Source organism: Microchirus variegatus (genome assembly GCF_963457635.1).
Source record: "Microchirus variegatus genome assembly, chromosome: 7".
NCBI classification, from domain to species: Eukaryota; Metazoa; Chordata; class Actinopteri; order Pleuronectiformes; family Soleidae; genus Microchirus; species Microchirus variegatus.
The window spans coordinates 4874972-4899955 of record NC_139808.1 but is presented as its reverse complement, the minus strand read 5'-3'; the positions used below and the strand labels follow the sequence as shown (position 1 = coordinate 4899955).

The following is a 24984-nucleotide window of genomic DNA, read 5'->3' as shown; positions in this document are numbered from 1 at the left end:
CTCAGGTCGAACAGACTTTAACCTTTGCCACTTTTTTGTTTCGACAAACTTCAAAAACAAAACAAGCTCCATGTCTATACAGACGCTGATGCCGTTCTACAAAGTCTAGACTCTAGACTTTTCGAGGGCTTTTATTTCCCCAGACAGTGCAGTCTATCATGGAGGCAGTCTGGGAAAACGAGGATACTGAAGGTTGCTTTTAAGTGCAGATTAAGATTGTATCAGCTTTTGAAGCAGATTAGAGTCGAATAATGGGGGAGATCTGAGAGATACGTACAGCAGGGCCTGGGGGTCCAGCTGAGCCAGTTTCTCCATCTTTGCCAGGCAGACCCTGAAAAGTAGAAAGAAGAGAGAGAGAGAGGGAGCAGGGAGGAGGAGGAGGAGGAGGAGGAGGAGGAGGAGGAGGAAGGGTGTTGAATATTTAGACACTCAAAACCAAGTTTTTTGTTTGTTTTTAAATTAACGCAGAGAAGGTGAATCAACTCACTCTCAGACCAGGAGCTCCAAGAAGTCCTTTTTCTCCGCCCTTGCCGTGCTCACCCTGATCACAACAGACACAGAGCACATAGGTGAGTCAATAGCACACAGCTGATTGGCTTGGTCCTCGATCAGCATCAAATTGTTCAGCAACACTGAATACAGCACAAAAACAGAAATACACTCTATACATTGTTAATGTGGTAAACGACTATTCTAGCTGCAAACGTCTGGTTTTTAATGGAACATGTACATAGGTGTATAGAGGCCCATTTCCAGTGTTCTAATGGTACATTGTGTTTGCTAATCACGTTAGAAGGCTATTGGATGATTAGAAAACCCTTGAAAACCCTTGTGCAATGATGTTAGCACAGCTGAAAACAGATTTGCTGGTTCTTTAACGAAAAGGCAAAATTATTATTTTGAATAAAAATCATTATTTCTAATCTTGTCACTGTCTTGACTATATTTTCTATTCATTCTGCAACTCTTTTGATGAATAAAAGTGTGACTTTTAATGGAAAACACAAAAAAAATGTATAGGTGACCCCAAACTATTGAACGGTAGTGTATATATATATATATATATATATGTATAGTGTGTGTTCCTGATTTAGAAAATCCACTGCCTCCACATCATATGTATGTATTAAAACAGAAGACTTTTCTTTTCCTTTTAGGAATCTAGAAAGAATACTCACAGTTGCTCCCTTTGGTCCAGGGAATCCCATAACACCAGGCTGTCCACGGCCTCCCTGTGGGCCGGGGGGTCCGGGGCGTCCATCCTCACCAGCTCCTCCCTGGTCAAGTAAAGTGAAGGAAAAGTTTAATTACACTGCACTGTTTGCAAACAGCAAATATGACCAAAATGACATTTCTTCCATTGCTTAAGGGAGAAAGTTACTAAATAAATAAATACATAAATAAAAATCCCAGTTGGTAAAACTTGGAGAAGCCAGGGGGCAATGAATTAACAAATCAAATAATCCCTGTATCCGATCATTCTGTCCACACCACAGTCCCTCGAGCAGTCGAGCAGAAAATAATCCCTTATGCGTCTTTGTAAAGCTCGCATGAAAACACTGAAGTGTGTAATGTTGTGATTTTAATGTCACATAAAAATGTGAATTTGCTCTGTATGATATCATGACAACAACAGAGAACCATGGCCTGGACGTGTGATAATCTATACAGCCATAAAGATTTAACATGTACTTTATGGGTGTTTTCAGTGAATTATGAAACACAGTAGACTGAGAAGCTAAAGTTCTGAGAAAAAACGACTCTGTAGTGTGTAATCTGGAGTGTGTTGCTGTTAAAAACTGGGCCAGATGAGTTTATTTGATAGACAAATACTTGTGTGGAAGAGGCTTGTGGATGCATCTCCTGCAGTTCAATTTGATGAAATCACTTAAGAGTCATTATGTGACGAGACTGAGAGCACACTTTATACACGATTACAACTCTCTCTCTCTCTCTCTCTGGTTGTTCCACATGTAATATTGAACACATGACCCCTGATAATCTGTAAGCAGTGCTAGAAGTGGGCCGGCACCGTCCAGTACACAGTACCGACACTTCCTAATGTTTACTATTTTGAGTACTGGCATGTTTATATGTGTTTATTTCTCACACGATGCTTTTTTTAGTAAGATATACTCTGTTTAGGTTATTTATCCATTATTATGGTAATTTCTCAGGGTGCACAACGTGATGTTCACCCATTCTTGTGAGAGGCTAGTGTTTGTTTCTCGTGTCTAGATATTATGTATATTGTTAAACAATAACAAGATGATCTGATGAGGTGAAACAATAGGTGTTTTTTCAGTGACTTTTTGCCACATTTGTGTCTTGGAGGACAACATAATAACAAGACACCAACATAAAACGTGACTGTTTGCTTGAAGTAAAATAATTTTCAGAAATGTTAAAGGCGCCATATGTAAGAATGTGGCCAAAAACGGTTACTACACTCAAATTCAAAACACCGAGGTCTTTTAGGTTTTCGTTTTCTCCGCCGTTGTAGCTCGGACATAACTGGCAACCCGTGGTTGCTCGGCAGCTGAAACTCTACTGACTGCAATGATTGGTAGACGGTGGTAGGTGGCGCCACATGTCAAAACATAAACATGATTTATTTCTTAATACGAATATTTTGGCTGTACTGTTGTTGTTGGTGAGTTCAGTTTGTTATATGAACATTATTCCTGAGTCTCTGTGACATATTAGGACGATTTTATGGCCAGTTGCTTTAGATTATTACATAATGCACCTTTAAGGATTATTTGCATATATAAGTTGGCAAAATTCCAGTTTTTAGTTATTTTAATATGGACTAAACATTTAAATAAATACATGTTGTGAACATCACTAACATATAAGGGGATTACTGGCACTTATTTTTCACCCCACATGCACTGTCACATATGTATACATGCTGTGTGATTATTTTGTATTGATTTATTGATTTGCTAAAGACACAACAGCAATAATACCGTATGAACAACATGAAAATGTGCACTTACAGAAGGTCCACCTTTGCCCTGAGGACCGGCGTCACCAGGTCGTCCAGTCAGACCCTGGTGGAGAAAAGACACAAACACAATCGGAATAATCCAGATGAGTCACCAGACATAATCTGTGAAGACAAGTGTGCTGAAGGAAGACGGGAACATGTGGCACCCTGGGAAATATAATTTACACCTCCGATTGGGCCCGTGTGCGAAATCATCAGTTCGTCACCCTATTTGAGCACCTTTATAAAGTATAAAAGCTAAAACATACTGGGTACTTCCTCTGCAGGGACTGCACACAAACATTTTTGCATCGCAGTTGTGAAGCAGAATTCCCCCAGGAAAACGATGCATCTTAGTGTTTATGCGATGTGTAGGATTAGATACAACAGTGATTTCTTAGCCTCCAAAATGAGCAGGGAAAGGAGAATGCAATGAGCCTGTATGTAAACAAAAAGGAAGCTAAAAAGCTATCGTAGCACAAAGTACATCAGACCACTAAAACATAGTGTTATTGTCTTGTGCTAAACTTTATATGAAAAAAGAGGAAAAGATGCCTTATTATTATTCTTATTATTCCAGTCTTTCATTACCTTTGTATTGGTGTCAAGTTTGAAATTCTAGTAACCGTTTTGGAGATACTGCGGCATGATGGGAAACTCCACTTATTTGACACTGTTGTAGTTGTATAAATGTGCTTCCTGAGAAGTGGGTCAATTGTGGCTCCAAACAGGATTTGTCAAGAGATGTTTAGAGATTTTCGAAACAAACTTAAAAGGCGCTCCGCCCTGTTTTACACATCAAACTTTTACGCCCAGGGAGCTGAAAAGCCATCTTATTGATTTAGACTGAAGTGACCCCCCCTTCAGCAGAAGTCTGGAGCTCACTCCTTATCTCTGTTTGAGGGTTAGATGCTCAAAGCGATGGCTGGCTGCTTATATAAGACACCTGGATATCTGACCAAACTGTTGATGGCTGAGCTGCATTATGGGTGGTGTAGACATTTGAAAATGATGTGAAAAGGGTAGTGATTTAATAAGCAGGTAAAAATCCCTATGGATTAAGGATTTACATATTATATATTTAGGGAAAAGCACTAGATCATCTGTTTGAATTTCATTCAAGAGTTGAGATAAATCTCTTACTGACTCTTATTTCATATAGGCTTCACTCTAAGTGCTGTTGCTATTGGGTTTATCCCTTGCACATGCACAGGAAACATAAAAATGACAGTACTTAAAAGGCAGACGCCTATACTCATGAAATCTGGGGTTACAGCATGGAACCAACGCCCTTTCTCTTGTGTGCATGACACGTAAACATAAATAGCACTGGGCCGCTGACCAAAATATATATATATATATATAAATATATATATATATATATATATATACAACAGGATATTGATTTTTTGAATATTATCACAGACTCTCTGATTAACAGACAAACTCACCCTGGCACCAGGCAGACCAGACTCTCCAGGACGTCCAGGGTCACCACCTGCACCCTTGGCGCCACTAGCACCAGAGGGTCCACGCTCACCTGGGGCTCCCTGTGGGAAAAAGAAAGAAAGAAAGAAAATAAGGGATTGGGTTCAGTCAGTCAATCACACTTCAATTCTCAAAGCCCAGAGGAAACGAGGTTCCCTTGTAATAATAACCTTCATAGACCTTCTGGACTTGAGGTGGATTTTGTCAGACTGGTGCATGACAGGTTCATGAGCTCTGCTGCCATCTTGAGGCAACATAGTGGAGTTACATGTATTGCCACTGTGGTCTCAGTGAATTTCAGATAATTAAAGGGAAAAAAAAACGTCTTCTTTTCCTCATTGTTCTGGGCACAGAACTGAGATGAATGTGAGCCATGAGGTGGCACTTCATCAACCACACCTTTTCAAAACTGTAAACAGTAAGTGGCCAACAGTATTTAATACCATCTGGTGATAAACTTGAGAATTTTCTTATTGAAGAAAACAAATACAGGGAGAATAATACTGAATCCAGATTTTGCTTGTTCCAAATCCAATATGGAACAGAAGGAATATATGGATTGTCAGTTTTACAGATTTACACATGTGCTCATTTTCTTTTACAGAACAGGGTTTTTCTGTTTCCTCAGAGAATTGTGCAGCAGAAAGTGTCCATGCTCACCTTGGGACCAGCCAAACCATCTTGACCGGGGAAACCGCGGTTACCGGGAGATCCCTATGAAGAACACATTGAACCAGAATCAGTCGGAGGATCACAACAACAGAAACGTAAACGTATAGTTTCACTTTCCTGTTTTCTTCTACTACTGGCTCATCAACTACAAAACGTTAAGAATATTGTGGCATAATTATCATATATTAAGAGATTTATCATTGTAAACCTTTGATGCACAGATCTAAACAGGAACTGGAAAACATAAAAAGTACTCACTCTCTCTCCATTAGGTCCGAGTGGTCCAGCAGCACCGGGCTCACCTCTGGGTCCTCTCTTGCCCTCTTCTCCTTGTGGGCCATGAGCTCCCTGAAGACCCCCTGGTCCCTACGACACATCCACAACAGACTATGTTAGGTTTGTGCAACATATGGACAACCAGGGGGTCTTAAAACATTAAAAAACTCACAAGTTCTCCTTTGGGTCCAGCATCTCCCTTGAATCCTGCAATACCCGAGTCTCCCTGAACAGGAACAGAGAGACAGGGCAGAGGGCAGTGTGATTTTATTGTTCTATTTAGTTAATTTGCTCTTTTTCTTTTGAAAGATTCAGTCAGTACATACAGATGTTCCTTTGGGTCCAAGAGGTCCAGTTGCTCCCTGAGGCCCAGGAGGTCCGCGGGGTCCTGGGAAACCAGGAGCACCAGCGATACCAGAACCACCCTATAGGAGAAAGACAAAGAGACGCCATATCAGTCAGCTGACAGATCACTTAAGCTTTCATCTTAGTCTATAGTCTATCATTTATTATATTGTACACAAACATCCTGCACTATAAAAGCACCAATTGCAACTGTAGCTGCATCGGCGATGTTCAAACATGAAGTCTCATATTTAATTTGTTGTTAATTTGATCTGTTTAAGGGTCAAACACCAGCATTGTTGTTGTATAATTGCTAAATGTGAATATGAACAGTTAGTAGGGCGTGATCTGAAATACTTACAGCCGATCCTTTAGATCCAGGGATACCATCAGTACCAGGGTTGCCCTGTAAAGAAAAAAAGAGACAAACAGTTTAATACACAACAAAAACTGGTCCTTGGTTATTATTCTGGGACAGACTCATGTTATTATGCTTTGCAACAGTTCATATGCTATAGACGATGCTACATTTCTGTCTATATCAGAACTTACAGAAGCGCCAGAAGGTCCGGATGATCCAGGGGTGCCTGATTCTCCGCGAGGTCCTTGAGCACCCTCAGGTCCACGAGCACCGGTGGGGCCAGCTTCTCCCTGGTCAGTAAAGAAGATGACAGTTGATTCATATGGAGACAAACATTCTAGAGTTTATAATAATTGTTGAAAATTAGCAGACAAATCAAACAGAAAACAAGATAAACAAAAAAAGTAATTCTTGTGAGCTATGGGACCTACATCAACTCCAATTTTGCTCGTTACACTGCTCAGAAAAAACGTGTTATTTTGGATCTAAATGATTCGTATGTGAGTTTTGGGCACAAAAGCAATTGAGCCAATCAGAAACGGCTTGTCATTCCATTAAAAAGCCAGGTGTGCCTGTGCGTGGCTCATTATTGCTGTTTAAACGGCGACTGCAGGAGTGACTGATTCACAGCTGAGGAGACGGATCTGCTTGTGCACTTTCTCGTTTGGTCGGGCTGGTTGTACAACAAGCTGCATTATGTGCAGGTGCAAGTGAAAAACAGGAGAGACCGGATGGAGAATAAAAAAAAAAAAACAGTGTATACAAAAAGAAACTTCAACAAACAAATGTGCCAGAGTCAGTTTGAAGTTAAGAAACAGCAGCAGGAGTGGATGGTGAAGGCAGGAACACACAGTCTCACATGATGTGTGGCCGGATACAAATACTCGCTGTGTTACATTCTAGACGACGCATAGCGTCAGCGCTACTGTGAGACAGTTTTTTTAGCTGAAGCAGCAGTATAACAATTTACTAATAGAAGTGAAGACGAGACAGAACCACAGCTGCAGTTTTGTAACCTTGCATGTAGTTAGTGTATGTGCAGGTTCCATTGACCTTAGACCAGGATTTTGCTTTTAGCAAAGATGTAATCACCTCCTTGCTCTTTTCAGTTCATGTTTAACTCTTTAATGGAGGTGGAGCAGTAAGCCAAACTACTGTCATTCATTGTCTACCGCTTCAATTTAGAGTGTCCAATTAACCTCTGCATGCTTTTCATTGTGGCTGTGGAAGGCAAACAGGGGGAAAACCCCTGTACACGCAGAGAACATGCACAATTCATGCAGAAAGGATCACTGCCTCATATAGTAGTATCTACATTTGTTCCAGCCACTAGCAGTTAATCCATGAGAACATTTATGATATGGGAATCAATCTGCTGATAAATATCTGGAATAAAAACTGTGTTAAGTCCAACTTTAGCTTGTTAACTAAACTAATATTATTCATTTATTGGGGGTGTGCAGCTTCTTGGTGGTAATTCCTTTGCTATTGCTGCAGCTTTGCTCACTCCACCGTCTCAACAGTATGACATAATACCATTTTTTTTTAGTGTTTAGATAAATAAGGACACTTCTTTCATTACTAAGCTGAATTTCAAGTCCAGAATGTGCCTGTGTCAGAAAGTGAGGTGAAACTGGGACAAAAAGAGGAAATACTGCCAGTTTTTCAGTAAGCTGTGGAAAGAATCCTCAGTATTTTAGAGGTGGTAACTTGGAGGTTGCAGAAAAATGAAAAAAACAAATAGTAAGAGCTGGGTAAAAATGCTGGTCGCTATACTCATGCAAAGTCGTTCACGTAAGTCCCGTAAAATGCACATTCAGTCGATTAAAGCAATGTCATCTCTCATGTCTCTCACCATGGGACGCTTCCTAGAATGGCGGAGTCATGAAAAACACATTAACAAAAACAAACTATAAATTATAGATGAGATGAGATCTGAGTCTGTCTGTGCGGGGGGAAATAAATCAGACGCAAAGCACAGAGAAAAGAAGAAAGAGACAGCGAGTGAGGAAGAATAACTCTTTAAAGCTCTTTTCTACTTTCCCCCCCCCTCCTCCTTTCTAATTTTCCACACAGATGGCAGCTTAAAGCCCTTTTCAGTGCAGCGCAGTCTTCTCTGATTTCACTAAAGCATTTCAACTTGTCTCTACAAATCCTCCCTGAGCTGCGTGCTGCCATTTTTCTGAGCTTACAGACCTGAATTTGACTCAAGAAAAGTCTTATTTCTATGTAGTGATGGTGATCATAGCATGAAGCAGAGTCATCGCAAAACACAATTCTGGTTCCTGTTTTACACACCCGGGGTTTTTTTTGTGTTGCAGTAACATTTACTTCACTCTCTGAATCACACTGACGTTCAAAGGGGAAACAGAAACAGTGACAGCTTACCTTTGAGCCAGGAGAGCCAGGGAAACCAGGAGCTCCTGAAGGACCAATAGGGCCCTAAAGAGAGGAAGAGAAAGACTGTTTATTATCAGTGAGTGTTAGAGTTGTGTGTGTGTGTGTGTGTGGAGAAGGAAGAGAAGAAATGGGGATCCCAGGTGTTCGTGTACTTTAATGGAAATCAATTTCAAACCAAAGTATGAAAATAAATGAAATGAGACTCACAGGAGGACCAGCAGGGCCAGACATGCCATCATTTCCACGTGCTCCCTGAATAAAAAGGCAATACATCATTAGCACAAAGATTTTCAAGTTTAAATCATCTGAAATACATATTTTTATTTAAATAACTAAAACATTACAAGAGATGGATTTTATACAGATTACAGGACAAAAAAAATGTAAGTTTTCTATGTCTTTTCAACTGAATTAGGACCATTTTGCACGGCTGAATCCAAAAATTACATCCATTTTTCTCAGTCAGGTCAGGTTTTTATGCTAATTTGATTTTGAAAAATCAAAATGTTTGCAAGATCTTCTAGTCGAAGACATTTCATTCACTTGTAATGTGAAAGAAAAACATAATTTTAGCATCATATGACGTGATAATACCTGTACATGTAAACAAATATGCAGCTTTGTTCTGAAAGTTGACCTGATTGAGCCAAACCAATGTGAATTTGGGATTTAGCACATCAAAATGATCCTAAATCAGCAAAAACAATAAATTTGGTGTTGACCAGTGTTCAATCACTACAAGTGTCATTGTTTATCTTAAAGCAAAAAAAAAGTATCTCAACTACTTGTTATATAATCACTCTATAATCATGTTCTTTTTGAATTCAGTAAGACTTAGATGAAAGGGGATGAGACTCACAGCAGCTCCGCTGGGTCCAGGACGACCTCTCTCACCGGGCAAACCACGTGGTCCCTGTGAAGGCAAGCAAAAGTCAAATTAATCGTCACAATGAATGACATTACTGTTATCATGAAGATGTTTTGATGTTTTTTTGTTTTTTTTAACGATGTCCAGAAACACATACCATTGGTCCAGGGGCGCCATTCTCTCCAGTAGAGCCAGACTCACCCTGAAGAGAGGACATGAGGTCAGAGGATGAAGAAACATGACTATGGTTTGTTTTGAACACTGACGACTTTTAATTTGGCAACCATTTCTGACAGACATACAGTAAAATCAGCTGTAAATGAACCAGAAATAGGAAAAAACACCTACCTTTGACCCAACAGCTCCAGTCTCTCCTTTTGCTCCATCAATACCTGAATAACCCTAAAATAGACACAAAGAGACGTTAGGGAAACCAATGATGATGATGACGACACAAAGAGCAAACAAGACAACAGAGGAAAAACACCCACTCTGTGTCCCTTGATGCCGGGTAGACCAGGAGTTCCTGGGAATCCACGGGCGCCCTGTGGCACAAGAGGTGAGATGATGCACAAGATTAATAAAACAGTGAGCAGGGAACAACTACTTTCAAGCTGCCAGTCGTGTGAAGTTAAATTTGTGACTGTTGTTTTCAAATGTTAGTGACTTAATGCTCTGTTTCTTGGCTTGAAATGATAAATGACTCCACGTAATGTCACAGTAATTAACATTTAATCTAATCATCTAATCAAAACCTCCACAAACTCAATCTTTGCAGCTATCAATCACCGCTATGAGCCATGATGAGAGCGGGGTTATGGTGCAATCAATATAATGAGAAGTGACAAAAAGAAGAATAGAATACACTGTGTAACAATATCAGCATTAGAGCAGTTTAACAGCATGTCATTTGTGAAATGACAGGATAAAACCTCGTAGTAACAAAAAGTATTTTAAAGATAAACCCGTCTCACCTGAGGTCCAGCAGGTCCACGATCTCCAGATTTGCCAGATTTTCCTGCTTCGCCCTAAAAAACATCAACAGAGGAAAAATATGTTTAAAACGTATGACGTGTTAATTTGTGAAATTCGTGCAGGTGCAGCTTTTTAAATGTAGAAATACAGATTTTTTTAACTTTATGGTCTTGTTGTGAGGATGACTGCCCCTAGTGGATGCACTGAGGAATAGCATGTCTGCTGTCATCGTGTGGTTAAACGCAGACATTACACTTTCAAGATGTTTTTATGGTACGAATACACTAAAGGCTACATCCTGTATATTATGTATATTGTAAATACTTAAAGAGCTATTGTCATGTTGAGATGGTTGTGGTAGTATAACCTAAAACAAGAGACTAACCATAATATTCATTACTAATGGTCACAAACAAAGCTAACCATAATAAAGAATGTATAAATACAAATATTAAAGTCTGTCATTTTATGTAAATAAAGGGTGTCATAAATAAGGCCAGGAATGGGAAACCAATACTAAATAATAAATTACTTTTCAACAATTATGACAGTGACACAGTGGTTCAATAAGGCATTCAGTGGACATTTCCTTCTTTAGATGAATGGCAAGTATTGAGGAAAGCAGTTCAAAGTACATTTCATGTTGGTCCAAGTCTTTTAAATATACATTTACTGTTTTATGACGTCACACTTACATCATCTCCGGGTTTTCCAGGGGGTCCACCGGGGCCGCGGGGACCCATGGAGCCCTGATTTTAGTAAAGAGAAAACAACACCAAGGTGAGACAGTTACTGATCCCAACCAACAGAGGGCAGCATTTTGACCTTTACACCATAATTAATACAGTATCTTATGTGTTATTACTCGTCAATTGTTGCTTGCATATTTTATCAATGGACACGACTCTTATTTTCTTTCAAAATTCAAACACTTGCGAGACGTGTGATCAAGTAGGCCCACTAGTGGTCATGTGACACTAGATCCTGCTCAATGCCGCAGCGAGAAGAGATTCATTGGTTTTTGCAAAGTAAATTCACTACTCGATAATGTCAATGTGCATATCTTTAAAACAACAATCGCCATATTATCTATCTTCATAAACCTGCGTTTGTGTGTGAAAGCATTGACAATGTGTTACTGCATTAAAACCTGTTTATCATGTTGATCCGAAACATATTTGTCTTTAAGTAATTAGTTAAAGTGAGTATCTTTTTTTTTATATGTACAAGCACATACAAGGATTTACATTCCTCATAATTATGACAATAGTGCGATTGTTAATGTACAGAAGTCGGAATCAGCAGGATTTATAGAGCGGATTTTGACCAGAAAATTAAACAAACACTTAAAGATGAAGGTTCAGTTATTCTCAGTCTTTATCTCTCTCTGTCTACAGTTTCTTCCAAACTAAATGTGTATCATTATCTTTAACCTCTTTCTTTTTCACTGCATTGTGTTTGTAATGTTCTTATTATCTCAGGTAAAAAAAAAAAGGGGGGGGGGGTCAAAAAGTTTCCTCTGGACTTCACAAACACTTTGACTCATCTACGACTGACAGGTTGTTATTTTTTCTGGTGGTGGAAGCTTGATTTTAATCAAACTTAATGATGTGCTGGCGTGTCTTCAAAAGAGAGAGAGAGAGAGAGAGAGAGAGAGAGAGAGAGAGAGAGGGGGCACCTCAGCTTATCTGAACCCCAGAGGAGCAGATTAACACAGCAGTGAGCAGACCCTGTGTTCTCTACCTGCTGGGACAACGGACAGGAAACGAGGAGAGTCTGAGTTTGTAAATCTACGGGAAGGGCAAGAGAAGGTCAAGCTTCATTAATGAAGAGGAGGAAGTGTAAAAAAATAATGAACAAATGTGACGGCTTAGTGCCCTGCAGCACGTGTGAGTGAAGTTATTCAGTGTTACGGGATTATCTGAGGAGGAATTCATGAGATGCTGTCATTGAGAAGATGGGTGAAGAAAGACAACAGTCAGTACGTCTTTTTTTCACCATTAGACGTCAGGCTTCACATAACTGATGAGTGTTGGAACATCAGCAGCAGGCTTGTCCACAGGTTGTAGATGTTTGTGGTTGACGGTGAGAGATTAAAAAGGTGCTAATGGAAATGAGGTAAAGCTACAATGGAGAAGCTGTGACTGACATTTGATGAGGTTAAAGAGACTGTTGTTTAGTTTAGTTTAGCAGTGCCTACCTAATCCTTTGTTTTGTTACTTTATATTTTATTCATTTAATCATTTTCTTTCTCTTAACAACATGTTTTCAGAAACACACCATCACAATCTGATATCATAATCTGAAGCCAACAAGAGGGAATAGTTTGCTGTGCGACACTTACAGATTGTCCAGGCTCTCCAGCCTCTCCTGGGTTGCCCTGGAAACCTTGAGGGCCCTGAGATGTAGAAGAAAAAGGCAGAAGGTTGATGAGAAAACAAACTTTTTATATTATTCTAATATTAATAGTAGCATATGACTCAAACAGAATATGTATAGAGATCATTTGAATACATTATTTGAATAAACAGGGTGCTCTTGCAGCTTCTCAAAAGAGAATATTTGACAGTAATCCTAAATAGGCAAAACAGGCAATTTGGGATTAAGGAGCTGAATCTAATGCCAAACAATTAATCAGTTAATAAAAATGATAAACTTGCATCCCTAAACCTTATGTTTGAACCCTAAACACACTTTTGTTGTGTCTGATGTCAGTAATCTTGTGTAGGGATTATTGTTTTCAATCCATAAATTCAAAATACAGTTAAAAATGTGCAAAGTCCAAATGCAAATGATTTACAGTTCCTCAAACTGAAGAATGTGAAGGATTTTCCATTCTGTTTTTCCTTGGGGGGGAAAAAACACAACTGAAAAAGTCAATTGTTAGTGAGTTATAGTAAAATTGACAAATCAGTTGATCTACTAATTCTTTTAAGTTGCATAAACCTGTCCTTTGCCAAAGGAAGTATGCACTATACACTCAGACTGCAGTGATTTAAAGTGACACTTATTAAATGTTAAGCACTCTGTTGTCATGGGCTCCGAGAAGAAAAAGGCTTCTCTCCATATGTGGGCTTATAGGGCGATTAAACCATCAAGTCGAGGCAAGTCAGCTGGCATCGCCTCCAACCTAATAGCTTCACTCTGAGAGATGACTGTGGTTAGAGCTCAGCTGTGAGCAGGAAGAGAAGAAGGCAGTGTGTGTGTGTGTGTGTGTGTGGGGGGGGGGGTTCTGTTTGGCCAGTTAATCTCAGTAGACTGTGGAAGGTTAAGTGTCAGGTGTTGTACAGTTTGTCTGACTTGTGGCAGTAAAGCCCCTGCAGCAGCCTGCACGTGTGCTCTGCTAGAATGTGGTAACGCTCTCTGCCGATCATTTACGGGGGCCATTAGTGATATTAATGCATAAATAAATATTTTACTGAATACACTCCAGAATACGTAAGACACTGCGGTTTACGGTCACAATTATACGATTAAGGGCTCAGTATCCTGTCATGCAGAATCTTGTCTGCAGGTCTGCCTCGGCTTATAAGGTACTTACAGGTGATCCGGAGGAGCCAGGTGGTCCTCTGGGTCCCATAGGCCCCTGAGGGGGAACAAAAAAAAAGACACAGAAATGAGATGATTGACATAAAATCACATCCTATAACCGTCACTCATAAAGCAGCGTAAAGAGAAATTCTTGAAATCCTGTTGAGGAGAAACGCCGGCACTCTTGTCCACTTGAACTCTGTCAGAAGCTATAAAAATACATTTTTACCCCGCGTTTTTCACCCTGAAGCTACACAAAGCTCATCAGCCGCATGTGTCAAATCCATAAATCAGTTGGAATTCCTTAGTTAGCGTTCAGCGTTTCTCTGTCAAGCTCCTTTTTTTTCTCTCATGTTGTATGTGTGTGTGTGTGTGTGTGTGTGTGGTTCAAAGGTCATCAGCAGAGGGAAGTGTTTGAACTCTACGTGACTCCAAACACTCCTGACACAGGATGAAAATCAAGTTAACGGCCAAGAAGATGAGGTGAGATTTCAGGCATCGAAAAACAAGACCAGGTGAGATTTCTCGAACAACATTTTGTGAGCTTTAACCTCCTCTGCGACAAACATCATTTCTGCTGCCGCTTTCATGCGCCGCTGAGTTCGAGGTAGAAATGAACACGTCCGACGCGCCTTGATTCAGATTACTCGTGACGAGCTTTCATCTTCAATCAAAACAGGAGGGTTTTTTCCCCCCTTCTATAAAGCCTCATTTCAGCATCGCGGGTTCCCACTTAAATACGTGAGGGATTTCCGCCAAGGAAAATGTCACAGCGAGGCACAGTGGTCCTCAGAAGGGAATGAATGTCACCTTTCAGTGGGGTGTGGGAAGCCTTCGCCCACAGTCGGTGTACACTTATCAATGGGGCTCTGTATCTCCGAGAGGGGATGTGTGTTTTTTTTAGAGACGCGTGTTTCAGTAAAAGCATTGTTTGAGGGTTAGGTATGTGGGTGTATGGATATGGTTTGGCATCCAGTATGTGCATGTGTGTGTGTGTGTGTGTGTGTGTGTTTATATACGAGTGGGTTGCATACGCTCAATTTAAGATTTAAACATCAGTCCAGTTCTTTCACTGCAGGCTCGCAAAAATGCCAAATTAAGCGTCGGCTGACTTCAAATGGGGCCCAGTGCTGTGGTGCTGCTCACAGACATGTGAAGGAGTAAAGACACACACACACACACACACACACACACACACACACACACACACACACACACACACACACACACACACACACACACACTGCTGATCGGCTCCAGCCAACACCACCACCACCGCTGCCTCCTGGTGTCTCAATTCTCCTCTGAGCTGAGACTCTGCCAGACTGCTGCTCTGTGGCTCTTCAAACCAAAAATAGCATCCAGCGTGTGCTCCTTACTCCATCCCAGGCTCACACTGCTACGCCAGCTAACCGATTGGTTCTTCATGGGCTTTGAGTGCAATGACCATCAACGGTTGCTTCGTCAATTTATAAAACGATACCTCCGTACTCCATGTGAGGTGTTTATTTTTCCTTCACGCTTTTTGTCTTCGACACTTGATTTTCAAAGAAGAAAATAAGTGAACAACATAAGTGATGTACAAGTGCTTGGACTTTGTGTTTGTAGATTTCCTCCAAAGGCTTGATGATTGTAAATCCTACATGGGCGTCTTCTGTCCTGAAGAAGGACAGCGGTGATGATGATGTGTCCATCTGAACAATGCAGTCCTTCTCTGGTGGATTTAATGAACAAACTTTTTAGCTCTTCCTTAAAGGCTGAAGTCACTGGAGCTGGTTGATGTTTGGCATTTTTACTCCAACCCTTAAGCAGAGCAGAGGTTTGTGGATGCCTCATTTGAAATCAGTTCTTCACATGGAAAAAACAAGTCAGTCTAAACACTTTGCTTGGCTCACGAGTCCCCCAAAGTGCGGCATCCGAACAGATTCATAAATGACTGTAAATGATATGAAATGGGACATGGGTGGGGCAGCAGATGTCATCATCATCATCATCATCATCATCATCATCATCGCTCGCTCACCATTGGTCCTTGCATCACACCCATCTGTGCACCGCCGGACTTCTCGTCAAATCCACCGGCCATCTGAGCAGCAAAGTTCTGGAAAAAGTGCAAAATAATTGATTATTATAACATATGGAGGCTTTTAACTTAAATCAAACTTAGTCTTTCTTCATGAGGACAAAAAAAAAAAAAAAAAAACATTTTCTCATATACAACTAAGGGAGTGGCTGTTTTAGAGTACATCATGTAAAATGCAAGTATTTTTCTTAGGTGTTGTCGCTTTTTTAAGGACGTTATGTCTTGATACTGTGCTTTTTCTTTCATAGATTATCATCAGCAGAGCTTTACATGTAAGTTCTGAACAGAGGACAGAGGACAGAGGACAGACGGGGGGACTTGTGTACAGTTTTCATCTCACTCTCTCCTTCACAAAGACTCTCCTTGTCTCCTTGCCCCCACCTCCCAACCCAAAAATTCCCTTCTCTTCCACTCAGGACTATCATAATACCCTCTGCCCGGCGACCACCTTCCCTCCCCTCAATCCAACGCCTCCCTTTCTTCTCTCCAGCAAAGAATCAGAGGCATTCGATCTATATTCTCTGTCTCTGCATCATCCACATCCGTTGTTGTCTTAGTGCCTGCACTCAATTTTCTCAATTAGCTCATTCCACCCATTCACAGTGAACCCACACTTCAGGCCCTTCAGCAAACTGTACGCCCAAAAATGTCACGGGATACGTACTCCACCAAGTCCAGGGGGTCCATTTGGTCCTGGAGGTCCAGGAGGTCCAGGGTTTCCGGGGGTGCCAGGCTCACCATCTCTGCCACGGGGACCAGAGGTTCCCTGAAATATGTTTTACAAAAATATAGTTAATATCCATGAAAATTACAAGGACAAAGACCTACAGTAAAAATGAAAATTAAGTTTTTACCATTAGTTGAGTGTAACCATGATGTGTGTGCATAAATGTCAGTGTAACCAGCAGTCTTCAATGAAACAAACAACCTCAAGTATTCAAAACACCATCTTGTGTCAAACAAAAATTAATTGACAAATCATTTTTCTGGAATTTGAAATCAAACACAGTTGCAAAACACATACCATTCACTAAAACTGATCTTAAGGTTGTATTTACCATAATAAAAACACCTCAAATAACATAGACTTCCCATATTAGTGTCGTATCTTTCCTCTATATAACTCCTATAATTCAGAATTGGACAAATCATTACACGGTTGTTGGCAGTTGATCGACTGACGGACCACATTTCACGTTTCACAAAGCCTCTGTTGACAGACGTTTAGCTGGACCGTTTCCAAACTTTACATGACAGGACTTGACGACACCTGACCGGCAAACGCTGGTCCCTCAGTGCCGCTGTGTTTTATGAATAAAACCGTATTGATAGATAAATTAAGTTCATCGCGTAGGGCGAACTTTTTCAAAACAAATTGCATAAGTCTCCCCTTTAGGGCCTGTTGCAAAATCTGACGATTTATCAGCCCAAAGCAGACTACCTGGCATACCTCTGTACGTGTAGTGACAAATGATGCTGCAAGGGGATCATGACCAAAGAATGTGCTGAACACCTAAAATACGATTCTACCTGTAGCCAAAACTCTATGAGTTGTTGAATTATTGTGATGATCAAAGCAGTAAAAGCTAATTTCACCGCACACTGGCTGACTGCGATGTCTCAGACAGCAGCAGAGAGTGAGTCTCCGACATCGTCCCACATCTGTCAAACAACCCAGACCACACAGGCTAATGGAAAAACGGCACGTGGCCGCTCTGTGAAAGGCAGCCATTCTGCAAACGTATAAACGATAGCAGGTACCTCATTCCCCCACCACCCCCCAACCCCCCTTACCGGCCTCCCTAAAGACCTAAAGCTATCAGATTCAATGGGGCGTACTGTACTTCATGAGGAAGCAGACTGTTCTGTGTGTGTGTGTGTGTGTCACGTGCCTCACGTAAGGGTCGCTGCGAAAATACGACAAGCATTTAAATAAAGACCTCACCCTCTCTCCCTTGTCCCCTCTTGATCCACGGGCTCCTTGCTCTCCTGATGGTCCCTGGGTCAACGGGACACAGTAAAGTCATTAGATGTCAGAAGGAACAGCTACAAAAATGGACAAGATGAAGTTGAATTTGATATAACTTTTCTTTGCTCTGAATGCAGTAATTTCTCTGCAGCATGAGCACAAGATAGCACAGGCCCTGAAAGCTTTCTACAGGAAAAATGTACAAACACGGTGATCGGTGCATACCATGGGGCCAGGTGGTCCTCTTGGTCCTACAACCTGCACAGAGGAGGGAAAAAAAAGTGTGAAAATTTTACCCAAAGTCCCGGAAAGTCGTGTTAATGGAGTGTATTAAAGGCACGTGTGAGTGCACAAAGTGAACGCTATTACTAACGCCCCCATTTACCAGCTGTGTTTGAAGTTAAGATTTGAGATGCAGGAACATTATCTCGCTCTCCCATCGCAGCAGACTTGTTAATTGCTTATCACTTTGGGGGCGAAGCGTTTAAAAAAAAGAAAGAAAAAAAAAGAGCGTACAATAAACAATGCGTCCTGTCATGGACGACGTGCATTCCCTCAGATGGGTAAAGCATTTCCAGGTGGTGCAGCAGCATGAGAGTCTCTCACACTCTCTTTTAGCTGAATTGTTTTTTTTTTTATTACACATCCATGATGGAAGCTGTGCTTGGCCGACTTCCTGACGAGTGGGAAAACAGACTCTCTGTTCACTTCCTCTTTCTAAACATACGCTGGCATCATAAAAATATTTGCAGTTATTTCATCAAACCTATTCCGGAGCCTCATTTACACACACGTCCACGCAGTCGGAGAGAATGTGTGACTAATGAATGGCACATTTTAGAAATACTTTCTGCTGCATGCTGTGCACTGGTAAAAAATAATATAGGAATAAAAATATGTTCCGTTTTTTGCACTATCGTACTACATATACTTATTTTCTAACTCACATTACTTACATAATGCAGTATTAACTTAATTGTGCACTTAACTTTAAGTGAAACACATGCATTTTCTTCACTACCAGTAAGTTTTTTTGTGTATAAGATTGTAAAAAGATCTCCCATACCAGTGTAATGACTGAGCATTCGTTTTCAAATAAAAACTATGTTTAGGTGTATTTGCAGCACAAGGAGTCGTCTGGTGTCAACTTACATCAGTGATGTCTCCGGGTTCGCCTTTCTGACCCTGGTGTTGAAAAGATGAAGCAAACAAACAGCTATTAGCAAATACAGCTGTCAAAATAACACGGTTTGTGTCATTTATCTTTTCTCTCTCGTGATTTGGAGACTGTGGAGACAATAGACTCTTAAACATCAAAACTATAATTCAAATTCATAAACTACAGGGTTCTTAGCACTGATCTGAGAACTGATGCAGATTTACTTGCAGGTACAGGGCAGCTTTGGGTCACAGACACACACATATAGCATCATTATCTCACACTCTAACACACACACACAAAACATCTTAATATCCATTGTCTCACCTGAGCTCCTGGTACTCCTGTTATGTGACCAGGACGGTTAGAGAGGAGAACAGATCAAAATTAGTGACTGGTTTACACAGAAACAAACCACAAGAGTTACACATGGACCATTAATAACTGTAAACAGTCTGAGAACCACTGTAAATATCCTAAATGAAACTAGTCTTCAGAGCACCAAGGTCAAACACGTGTAGAACCCAGAAAGCCCATCTTTACTGATAAAAGTGTTTTCTGCTGAGTCGCCATCTAAAATGCTCAAAGAGGAACTAAAGCAGAAAGAGAACAGCAGTGAGTATTGGAAGAGCCTAGGCAAAGAAAATCATTTGATTTTGGTATTAAAAAGAGATATTGTTTAGGCGAGAGCTGGAAATTGGGGGTGGGGCAATACATAATTGCAATATAATACAGCAAATATTAAATATATATGTATATGTGTATGCATTGTACAAACACTATTAAGTGTTATCAGCTCGAATGTTTTACCTTAGATCTATGAAATGCTTGTTCTTAACCAGTTGCTTTTAGTCCATAAAAAGGTATAAAACTACAATGAATTGGTTTCTTCAAAAATCTCAAAAAATAATGTTTTATTGTTATTATGAGGTTTTTTTGGGTCGTATCATCCAGCCCTATTTCAAAGCATCCTAATAAGCAGTATTAGAAAGCAATTAAAGGTGTGCAGGTTTGCACACTTTTTACAGGCTGGTGCTAGCTCAAAGTTCAAGAAGTTCAAAGGCAAGAATTTGATTAAAATCCAGAACTGTCTGTAAAAGATCCTGAATTGGAACTGAAATAATTGTATCTGTGAATCTGTGGCCTGAATACATTTCAGTCCAGCTCACTTTTAAATGGTAAATAACATCAAACTATGCTTTAGTTGTTTTCTTCTCAGCATTTAACTTTGCAATGAACAGAAAAATAAGCAATTAATAAAGCATTTAGACCAACAAGCATGCAGTGCAAACAGTGACACTTCTGATGCTGCTCAACCACATTTGTCATCACTTTCAAAGCTGCTCAAAGAGGTCCTTGTTTATCAGGAAGCCATGGCTGGGTGTTTGTTTTTTTTTAGTTTGTTTTTAAATGTGGCAAAATAATAACTTCTTGCTGCTTTTTCTCATCATCAGATCTGGAGAAATCCACAGAGAGGATATCGAGTAGAACTGTGAGGCCATGTCTGCTTGACGGAGGTATTTCCTTAATGACTCCCATATGTTCTCACCGTACTCAGGGAAAGACAGAGTATTCAAACAAGATGGGGGTCAAGGTGAGCCAGCTTCAGAAAAAAAGGCAATGACAATAAGGGTGGCATTTCACTGCAGCATCATCAGATGTGTCGCTGTTTTATTTCTAATCATGTGTTTGCTTTGGGAACAGAAAACAGTAATGAAATCACGCAGCAGAAGCCAACCTTTGATTTCAGTCGTACAATTTTTCTCCCCAAAACAAACAAAAAAATGATTTTTGCACAGTAATTTATTTATGGCAGGTGTAAGATAAATAAATTACAACCGATAGGCGTAGATGGGTCAGCTGCGCAGACGGGGCAACACTCTCCGAATGGGATTTCAGGTTTGGGGCAGTCTTTAAGCTCCTCGCAGACAATTTCATCGCACAGTACGGTTCCAGTGTCACACACACAGATACGACAAGGCTCTGGTTTCCAGACGTCCTTGTCATTATACTGCTGTCCGTCCTGTAAACAGCTAAAGGCGTCCTCCTCTGTGTGTGGAATCATAGTCATGGACACAAATCAGGCCCAGGCAACAAAAAGAAAGAACATTATACATGAGGTACATTTGCTGTAGGTTATAAATGTTAGAGACACAAACCAAAGACTTTGCTCAGGGTAAAAAAAAAACACAAATGCAATACAATAATAACAACAATAGGACAAAAAACATGTTATAAAGCATAGATTCAACTGCAAAATGATGGCAGAAAAGTTTTGTTTGCTTTTACAGAATAGTCTTAATAGTATTTTATCGATAGTCCATTATATGTATCTATTAAATAACATAATCTTCTTAATGCACTGCTTCAAAAGTAACCTTCATGTCCCCATCATTAGTGACCAGGACTAAGTTCTATTATTAAACTAGCACGTGCAACCTTTCAATAGCCACAGGGTGGCAGTGTGACATCACAAGTGAACAATGAAGATGAACAGGACTTGCAAGAAACCTCCAATAGAGACCATGTGGTTGGATTCCTCAACAGGATAAATATAGGGCAAGTTTACATTGCAGGGGACACCCTGAATTACTGCAGACTTTACGTTCAGTCAATGAGGCACGCGTGGGGCTTCTTTTTTATTATTCCACGCCACAGTTTGACGAATAAGAGCAAAGAGCAACGTGATGTCGGTGAATACGGGTACTTTTCAATTGAACAACAGACACAGGCCATTAGCCAAAGCTTTCCCGTCTGGTAAATCACTCAGTAAGTCAAGAGAAGCCCAAACACTACCAAACAATCGCTCTAATTAGAGTTATTAAACCTGCACAGAGGAGGTGAAAGTGTAAATCACTCAATAAGTCAAGAGAAGACCAAACACTTCTAAACAATCACTCTGATTGGAGTTATTAAACCTGCACAGAGGAGGTGAAAGTGTCTGATGTACTTAAAGTCAGGCCTCAGGGAGCAAACTCGGAGTCTGGAGTGCGAGTGGAGAACGACCAAGTACAGTAGCTGTGTTTACCTTATAACTAGGTAACCTAGTGGACCTCAGCAGCAATGAATGATGTCTTTCTGGACACGGGACAGAGTGGGCAATTCACAAACTATTGCCTTGTATAAACACGGAGCGCATTTTAAACCCCCATCTGGAAGTCGTAGCCTGTGTCAGACGCCAGTTCAAACACATTGAGGAAAAAAGAAACTGGTCAGCTTTCAGGAGCATACTTTGTGGTTTTTGACATTTAATTTTTACAGGGCTGAATGAAACATCACAGGCCTGCACCTGTCCTCTCGCCGACTCGCCTATGAAAGATTCCTCTGATATGGGGGATATTCTGGGGACAAGGGCTCCTCTATTTACTGGCAGGCAGATAGAACGCTGGCTTTTCATCACTGGAGATAATTTAAGTCTCTTTCCCCAATGCGTTGGCAGACGCACTGATTTCCAGGGGAGTCAAATGAACAATGAGAGTGAACCCAGGTGTACTTCAGGGACAGTGGAACAGACTCTTTTTTTTTAAGGTATTTTTCAACTTTTCAGCATTTGTATAACGTGTGTCCTCCTCGCCAACATTAACAGGTCAGAATGTGGCCTTAAAATTGAGAGGTGATGAATTGAGCTGTCCCATCTGAGTGTTTCTGGGGACATTGAGGTCACAGTGAGACCTCTTTACCACTTTAAATGTCTCCCAGGGAAATGCAAAGGAAAGGACCTTCACTATAACTGGAGCCCTGCATCTCTGAAGGACAACCTGAGACTTGCAGTTTCTTTGGCACCAGCGTCCCCGCACTTTTTTAGTATATTTTAAAAACTTAGGATATTTGCTTTATTTTACACTAAGAAAACTTCACTTCTCAGCTTTACAATAGCACAGTCCCCATCTAATTCTTTCCACTCACCTCTCCCTCTCAACCCTGGCTCTGTCTCTGTGGGCTGACTGTCACAGCTTATGGGTAATCTTTTGAGCAGATGGAAACCTTGAAATCATATTGAACAGTATTCCTGGCCCCAAATCTGCTGGCATACCATCACCCTTCACGTTTCTAACCCATACTAAAAAAATCAGTGCTGATGATGAATATTCTAACATCAATTATATTGACAGAAAAGAAAAAAGAGTGAGTCAGTGCATGGTTTGGGGGTATAAAGGGGTAATTTGATTCTTAATGAGACTTCTTAGTGAAAAGTGGTTATTAGTCCACCTTTCCACCTCAACAAGCCAGGATTTGCCTGGATGCCCTCTGACAACAATGGAATGTGAAGACTTTCACCAAAGGCCATTGAGCCTGACCACCTTTCGCTTTTTTTTTACCCATCCCCATCCCCATCTCACCCCGCCCCCCTCCCGTTCTATCTGGACTGAATAATCAGTTAAAAGAAAGCGCCTACAGGTGTGCGTCAACTTTACTTGGGAAAGAAGGGGGGAAATATTGAGCTCCAAGTCTGAATCTTGTGAGTTTCACTCTCAAAAGAATAACTGATAATCTTAACTCTAAAGGGACAAAATAAAGACCGTTGTGAATAAATTAATCGATTTTAACTCAGCCAAGAAAACAAGTCAAGCGTTGTGTGCGCGCCCCACATCCTCTCAACCGTTTCATCAACTTTACGCACGTCCATTTCCACGATATCCACTGCGCTGAGGTTAGTTTCACCTCACAAATACAGTCGGCTACTATCAATACTTAGTGATGCAGAGACGGTCGTCGACTATCATCGGTCAGACAGCAAACTTTACCTGCGACTCAGTGACCAAACACTGTGCGTAAAAGTTGCGAGTGGATAAAAGTAGAACCGCTTCACGCACGAGAGCGTAAAGCTCAAAGAGCACATTTCATTTGACTTGGAGAAGATTTATTCCCCACATGCACCTTATGACAACCTATTTAGTCCATTTATAAGCAAAAACCAAAGCTGTCACTTACGGTCGTCTTCCTCTTGACATCTCACAACGGTTAATAGACAGACTTGGGTTGCTGCTACAAGCAGCAGTACAGTCCGGGAATCCATAAAGCTGAACATGTCTAAATATTAGACATGCAGGAGCCCCTGAAGGAGAAAGAAGGGTGCACAGACAGCGGAGGATTCTCTCAGTATTTAGTGTGTTATTCCCTAGTTACAAAAGCCCAACCATCGACATTCACCCTTCCCAAAAAAATAAAATAAAAAAAAACGACGGGGGAATCCAGCGGCAGGACCTGGACCTGCAGAAGAAACTCAGCACCGACCGCCTCGGGTCAGACGCTGTAGTTTTATGTCCCCGTTGCCTTCAATGAATCTTCGTATATTCCCAAATATCAGGCCTGGCCCCTTACCCCCCTGTCAGGCTGAAATCTGAGCCCAGTTTCCCTCCCAGGTTCCATTATTCCAGCCCCAGACCACTCCTTTCTCCACGTGCTTCTGCTGAACCCAAAAAACACTTTAGACTCTCCCCTTAACTCTGATGCCCTCCCTCTCGAGGCCTTGTTAGAAAGCATAGCGATGTCAGGACAGGTTCGTTACGCCAAATGATTGCGCGCTTGGTCCAACTGTTACACTGTTATGTTAGAGTCTAACTTCAACGTCATGCAACTTAATTAATTACAAAGTCATATTTGCAAGGAGACCAAGAGGTAACACACAGATCAATGTCATCACTTTATTTAGATATATAGTGAGGCAGGAGATTAAATGAAATGTACAATACTATAAGTTAGTAAACCCAAAGTTCCATCAATTATGTGAAGTCAAAGTGATTTTAAAAGTCACCAAAAACTGAACCTCACTGTTATAGATCGTGTTCCTGCTTTACAATAATTCATATTCAAACAATTGAGACACATGCATGATATTAAGGTAAATGTTAAAAACAAAACAAA

The 24984-nt window shown here is 40.8% G+C and overlaps 1 protein-coding gene across 1 annotated transcript in view; it reads right to left on the bottom strand.

Moving 5' to 3' along the window:
- Positions 1–21190, bottom strand: part of col2a1b (collagen, type II, alpha 1b) — a gene marked incomplete at its 5' end in the record, with an annotated part of 37191 nt that extends 16001 nt beyond the window's left edge. The window contains 28 exons of the mRNA XM_083892605.1: positions 278–331; positions 488–541; positions 1179–1277; positions 3003–3056; positions 4444–4542; positions 5141–5194; positions 5411–5518; positions 5601–5654; positions 5755–5853; positions 6135–6179; positions 6326–6424; positions 8523–8576; positions 8742–8786; positions 9394–9447; positions 9560–9604; positions 9751–9804; positions 9894–9947; positions 10377–10430; positions 11073–11126; positions 12722–12775; positions 13919–13963; positions 15932–16009; positions 16656–16757; positions 17937–17990; positions 18186–18218; positions 19113–19145; positions 19447–19463; positions 20959–21190. Of these exons, the coding sequence (XP_083748731.1) occupies positions 278–331; positions 488–541; positions 1179–1277; positions 3003–3056; positions 4444–4542; positions 5141–5194; positions 5411–5518; positions 5601–5654; positions 5755–5853; positions 6135–6179; positions 6326–6424; positions 8523–8576; positions 8742–8786; positions 9394–9447; positions 9560–9604; positions 9751–9804; positions 9894–9947; positions 10377–10430; positions 11073–11126; positions 12722–12775; positions 13919–13963; positions 15932–16009; positions 16656–16757; positions 17937–17990; positions 18186–18218; positions 19113–19145; positions 19447–19463; positions 20959–21190 (1881 nt within the window). The remainder of the gene's footprint in view (positions 1–277; positions 332–487; positions 542–1178; positions 1278–3002; positions 3057–4443; positions 4543–5140; positions 5195–5410; positions 5519–5600; positions 5655–5754; positions 5854–6134; positions 6180–6325; positions 6425–8522; positions 8577–8741; positions 8787–9393; positions 9448–9559; positions 9605–9750; positions 9805–9893; positions 9948–10376; positions 10431–11072; positions 11127–12721; positions 12776–13918; positions 13964–15931; positions 16010–16655; positions 16758–17936; positions 17991–18185; positions 18219–19112; positions 19146–19446; positions 19464–20958) is intronic.
- Between the last annotated feature and the right edge of the window lie 3794 nt (positions 21191–24984).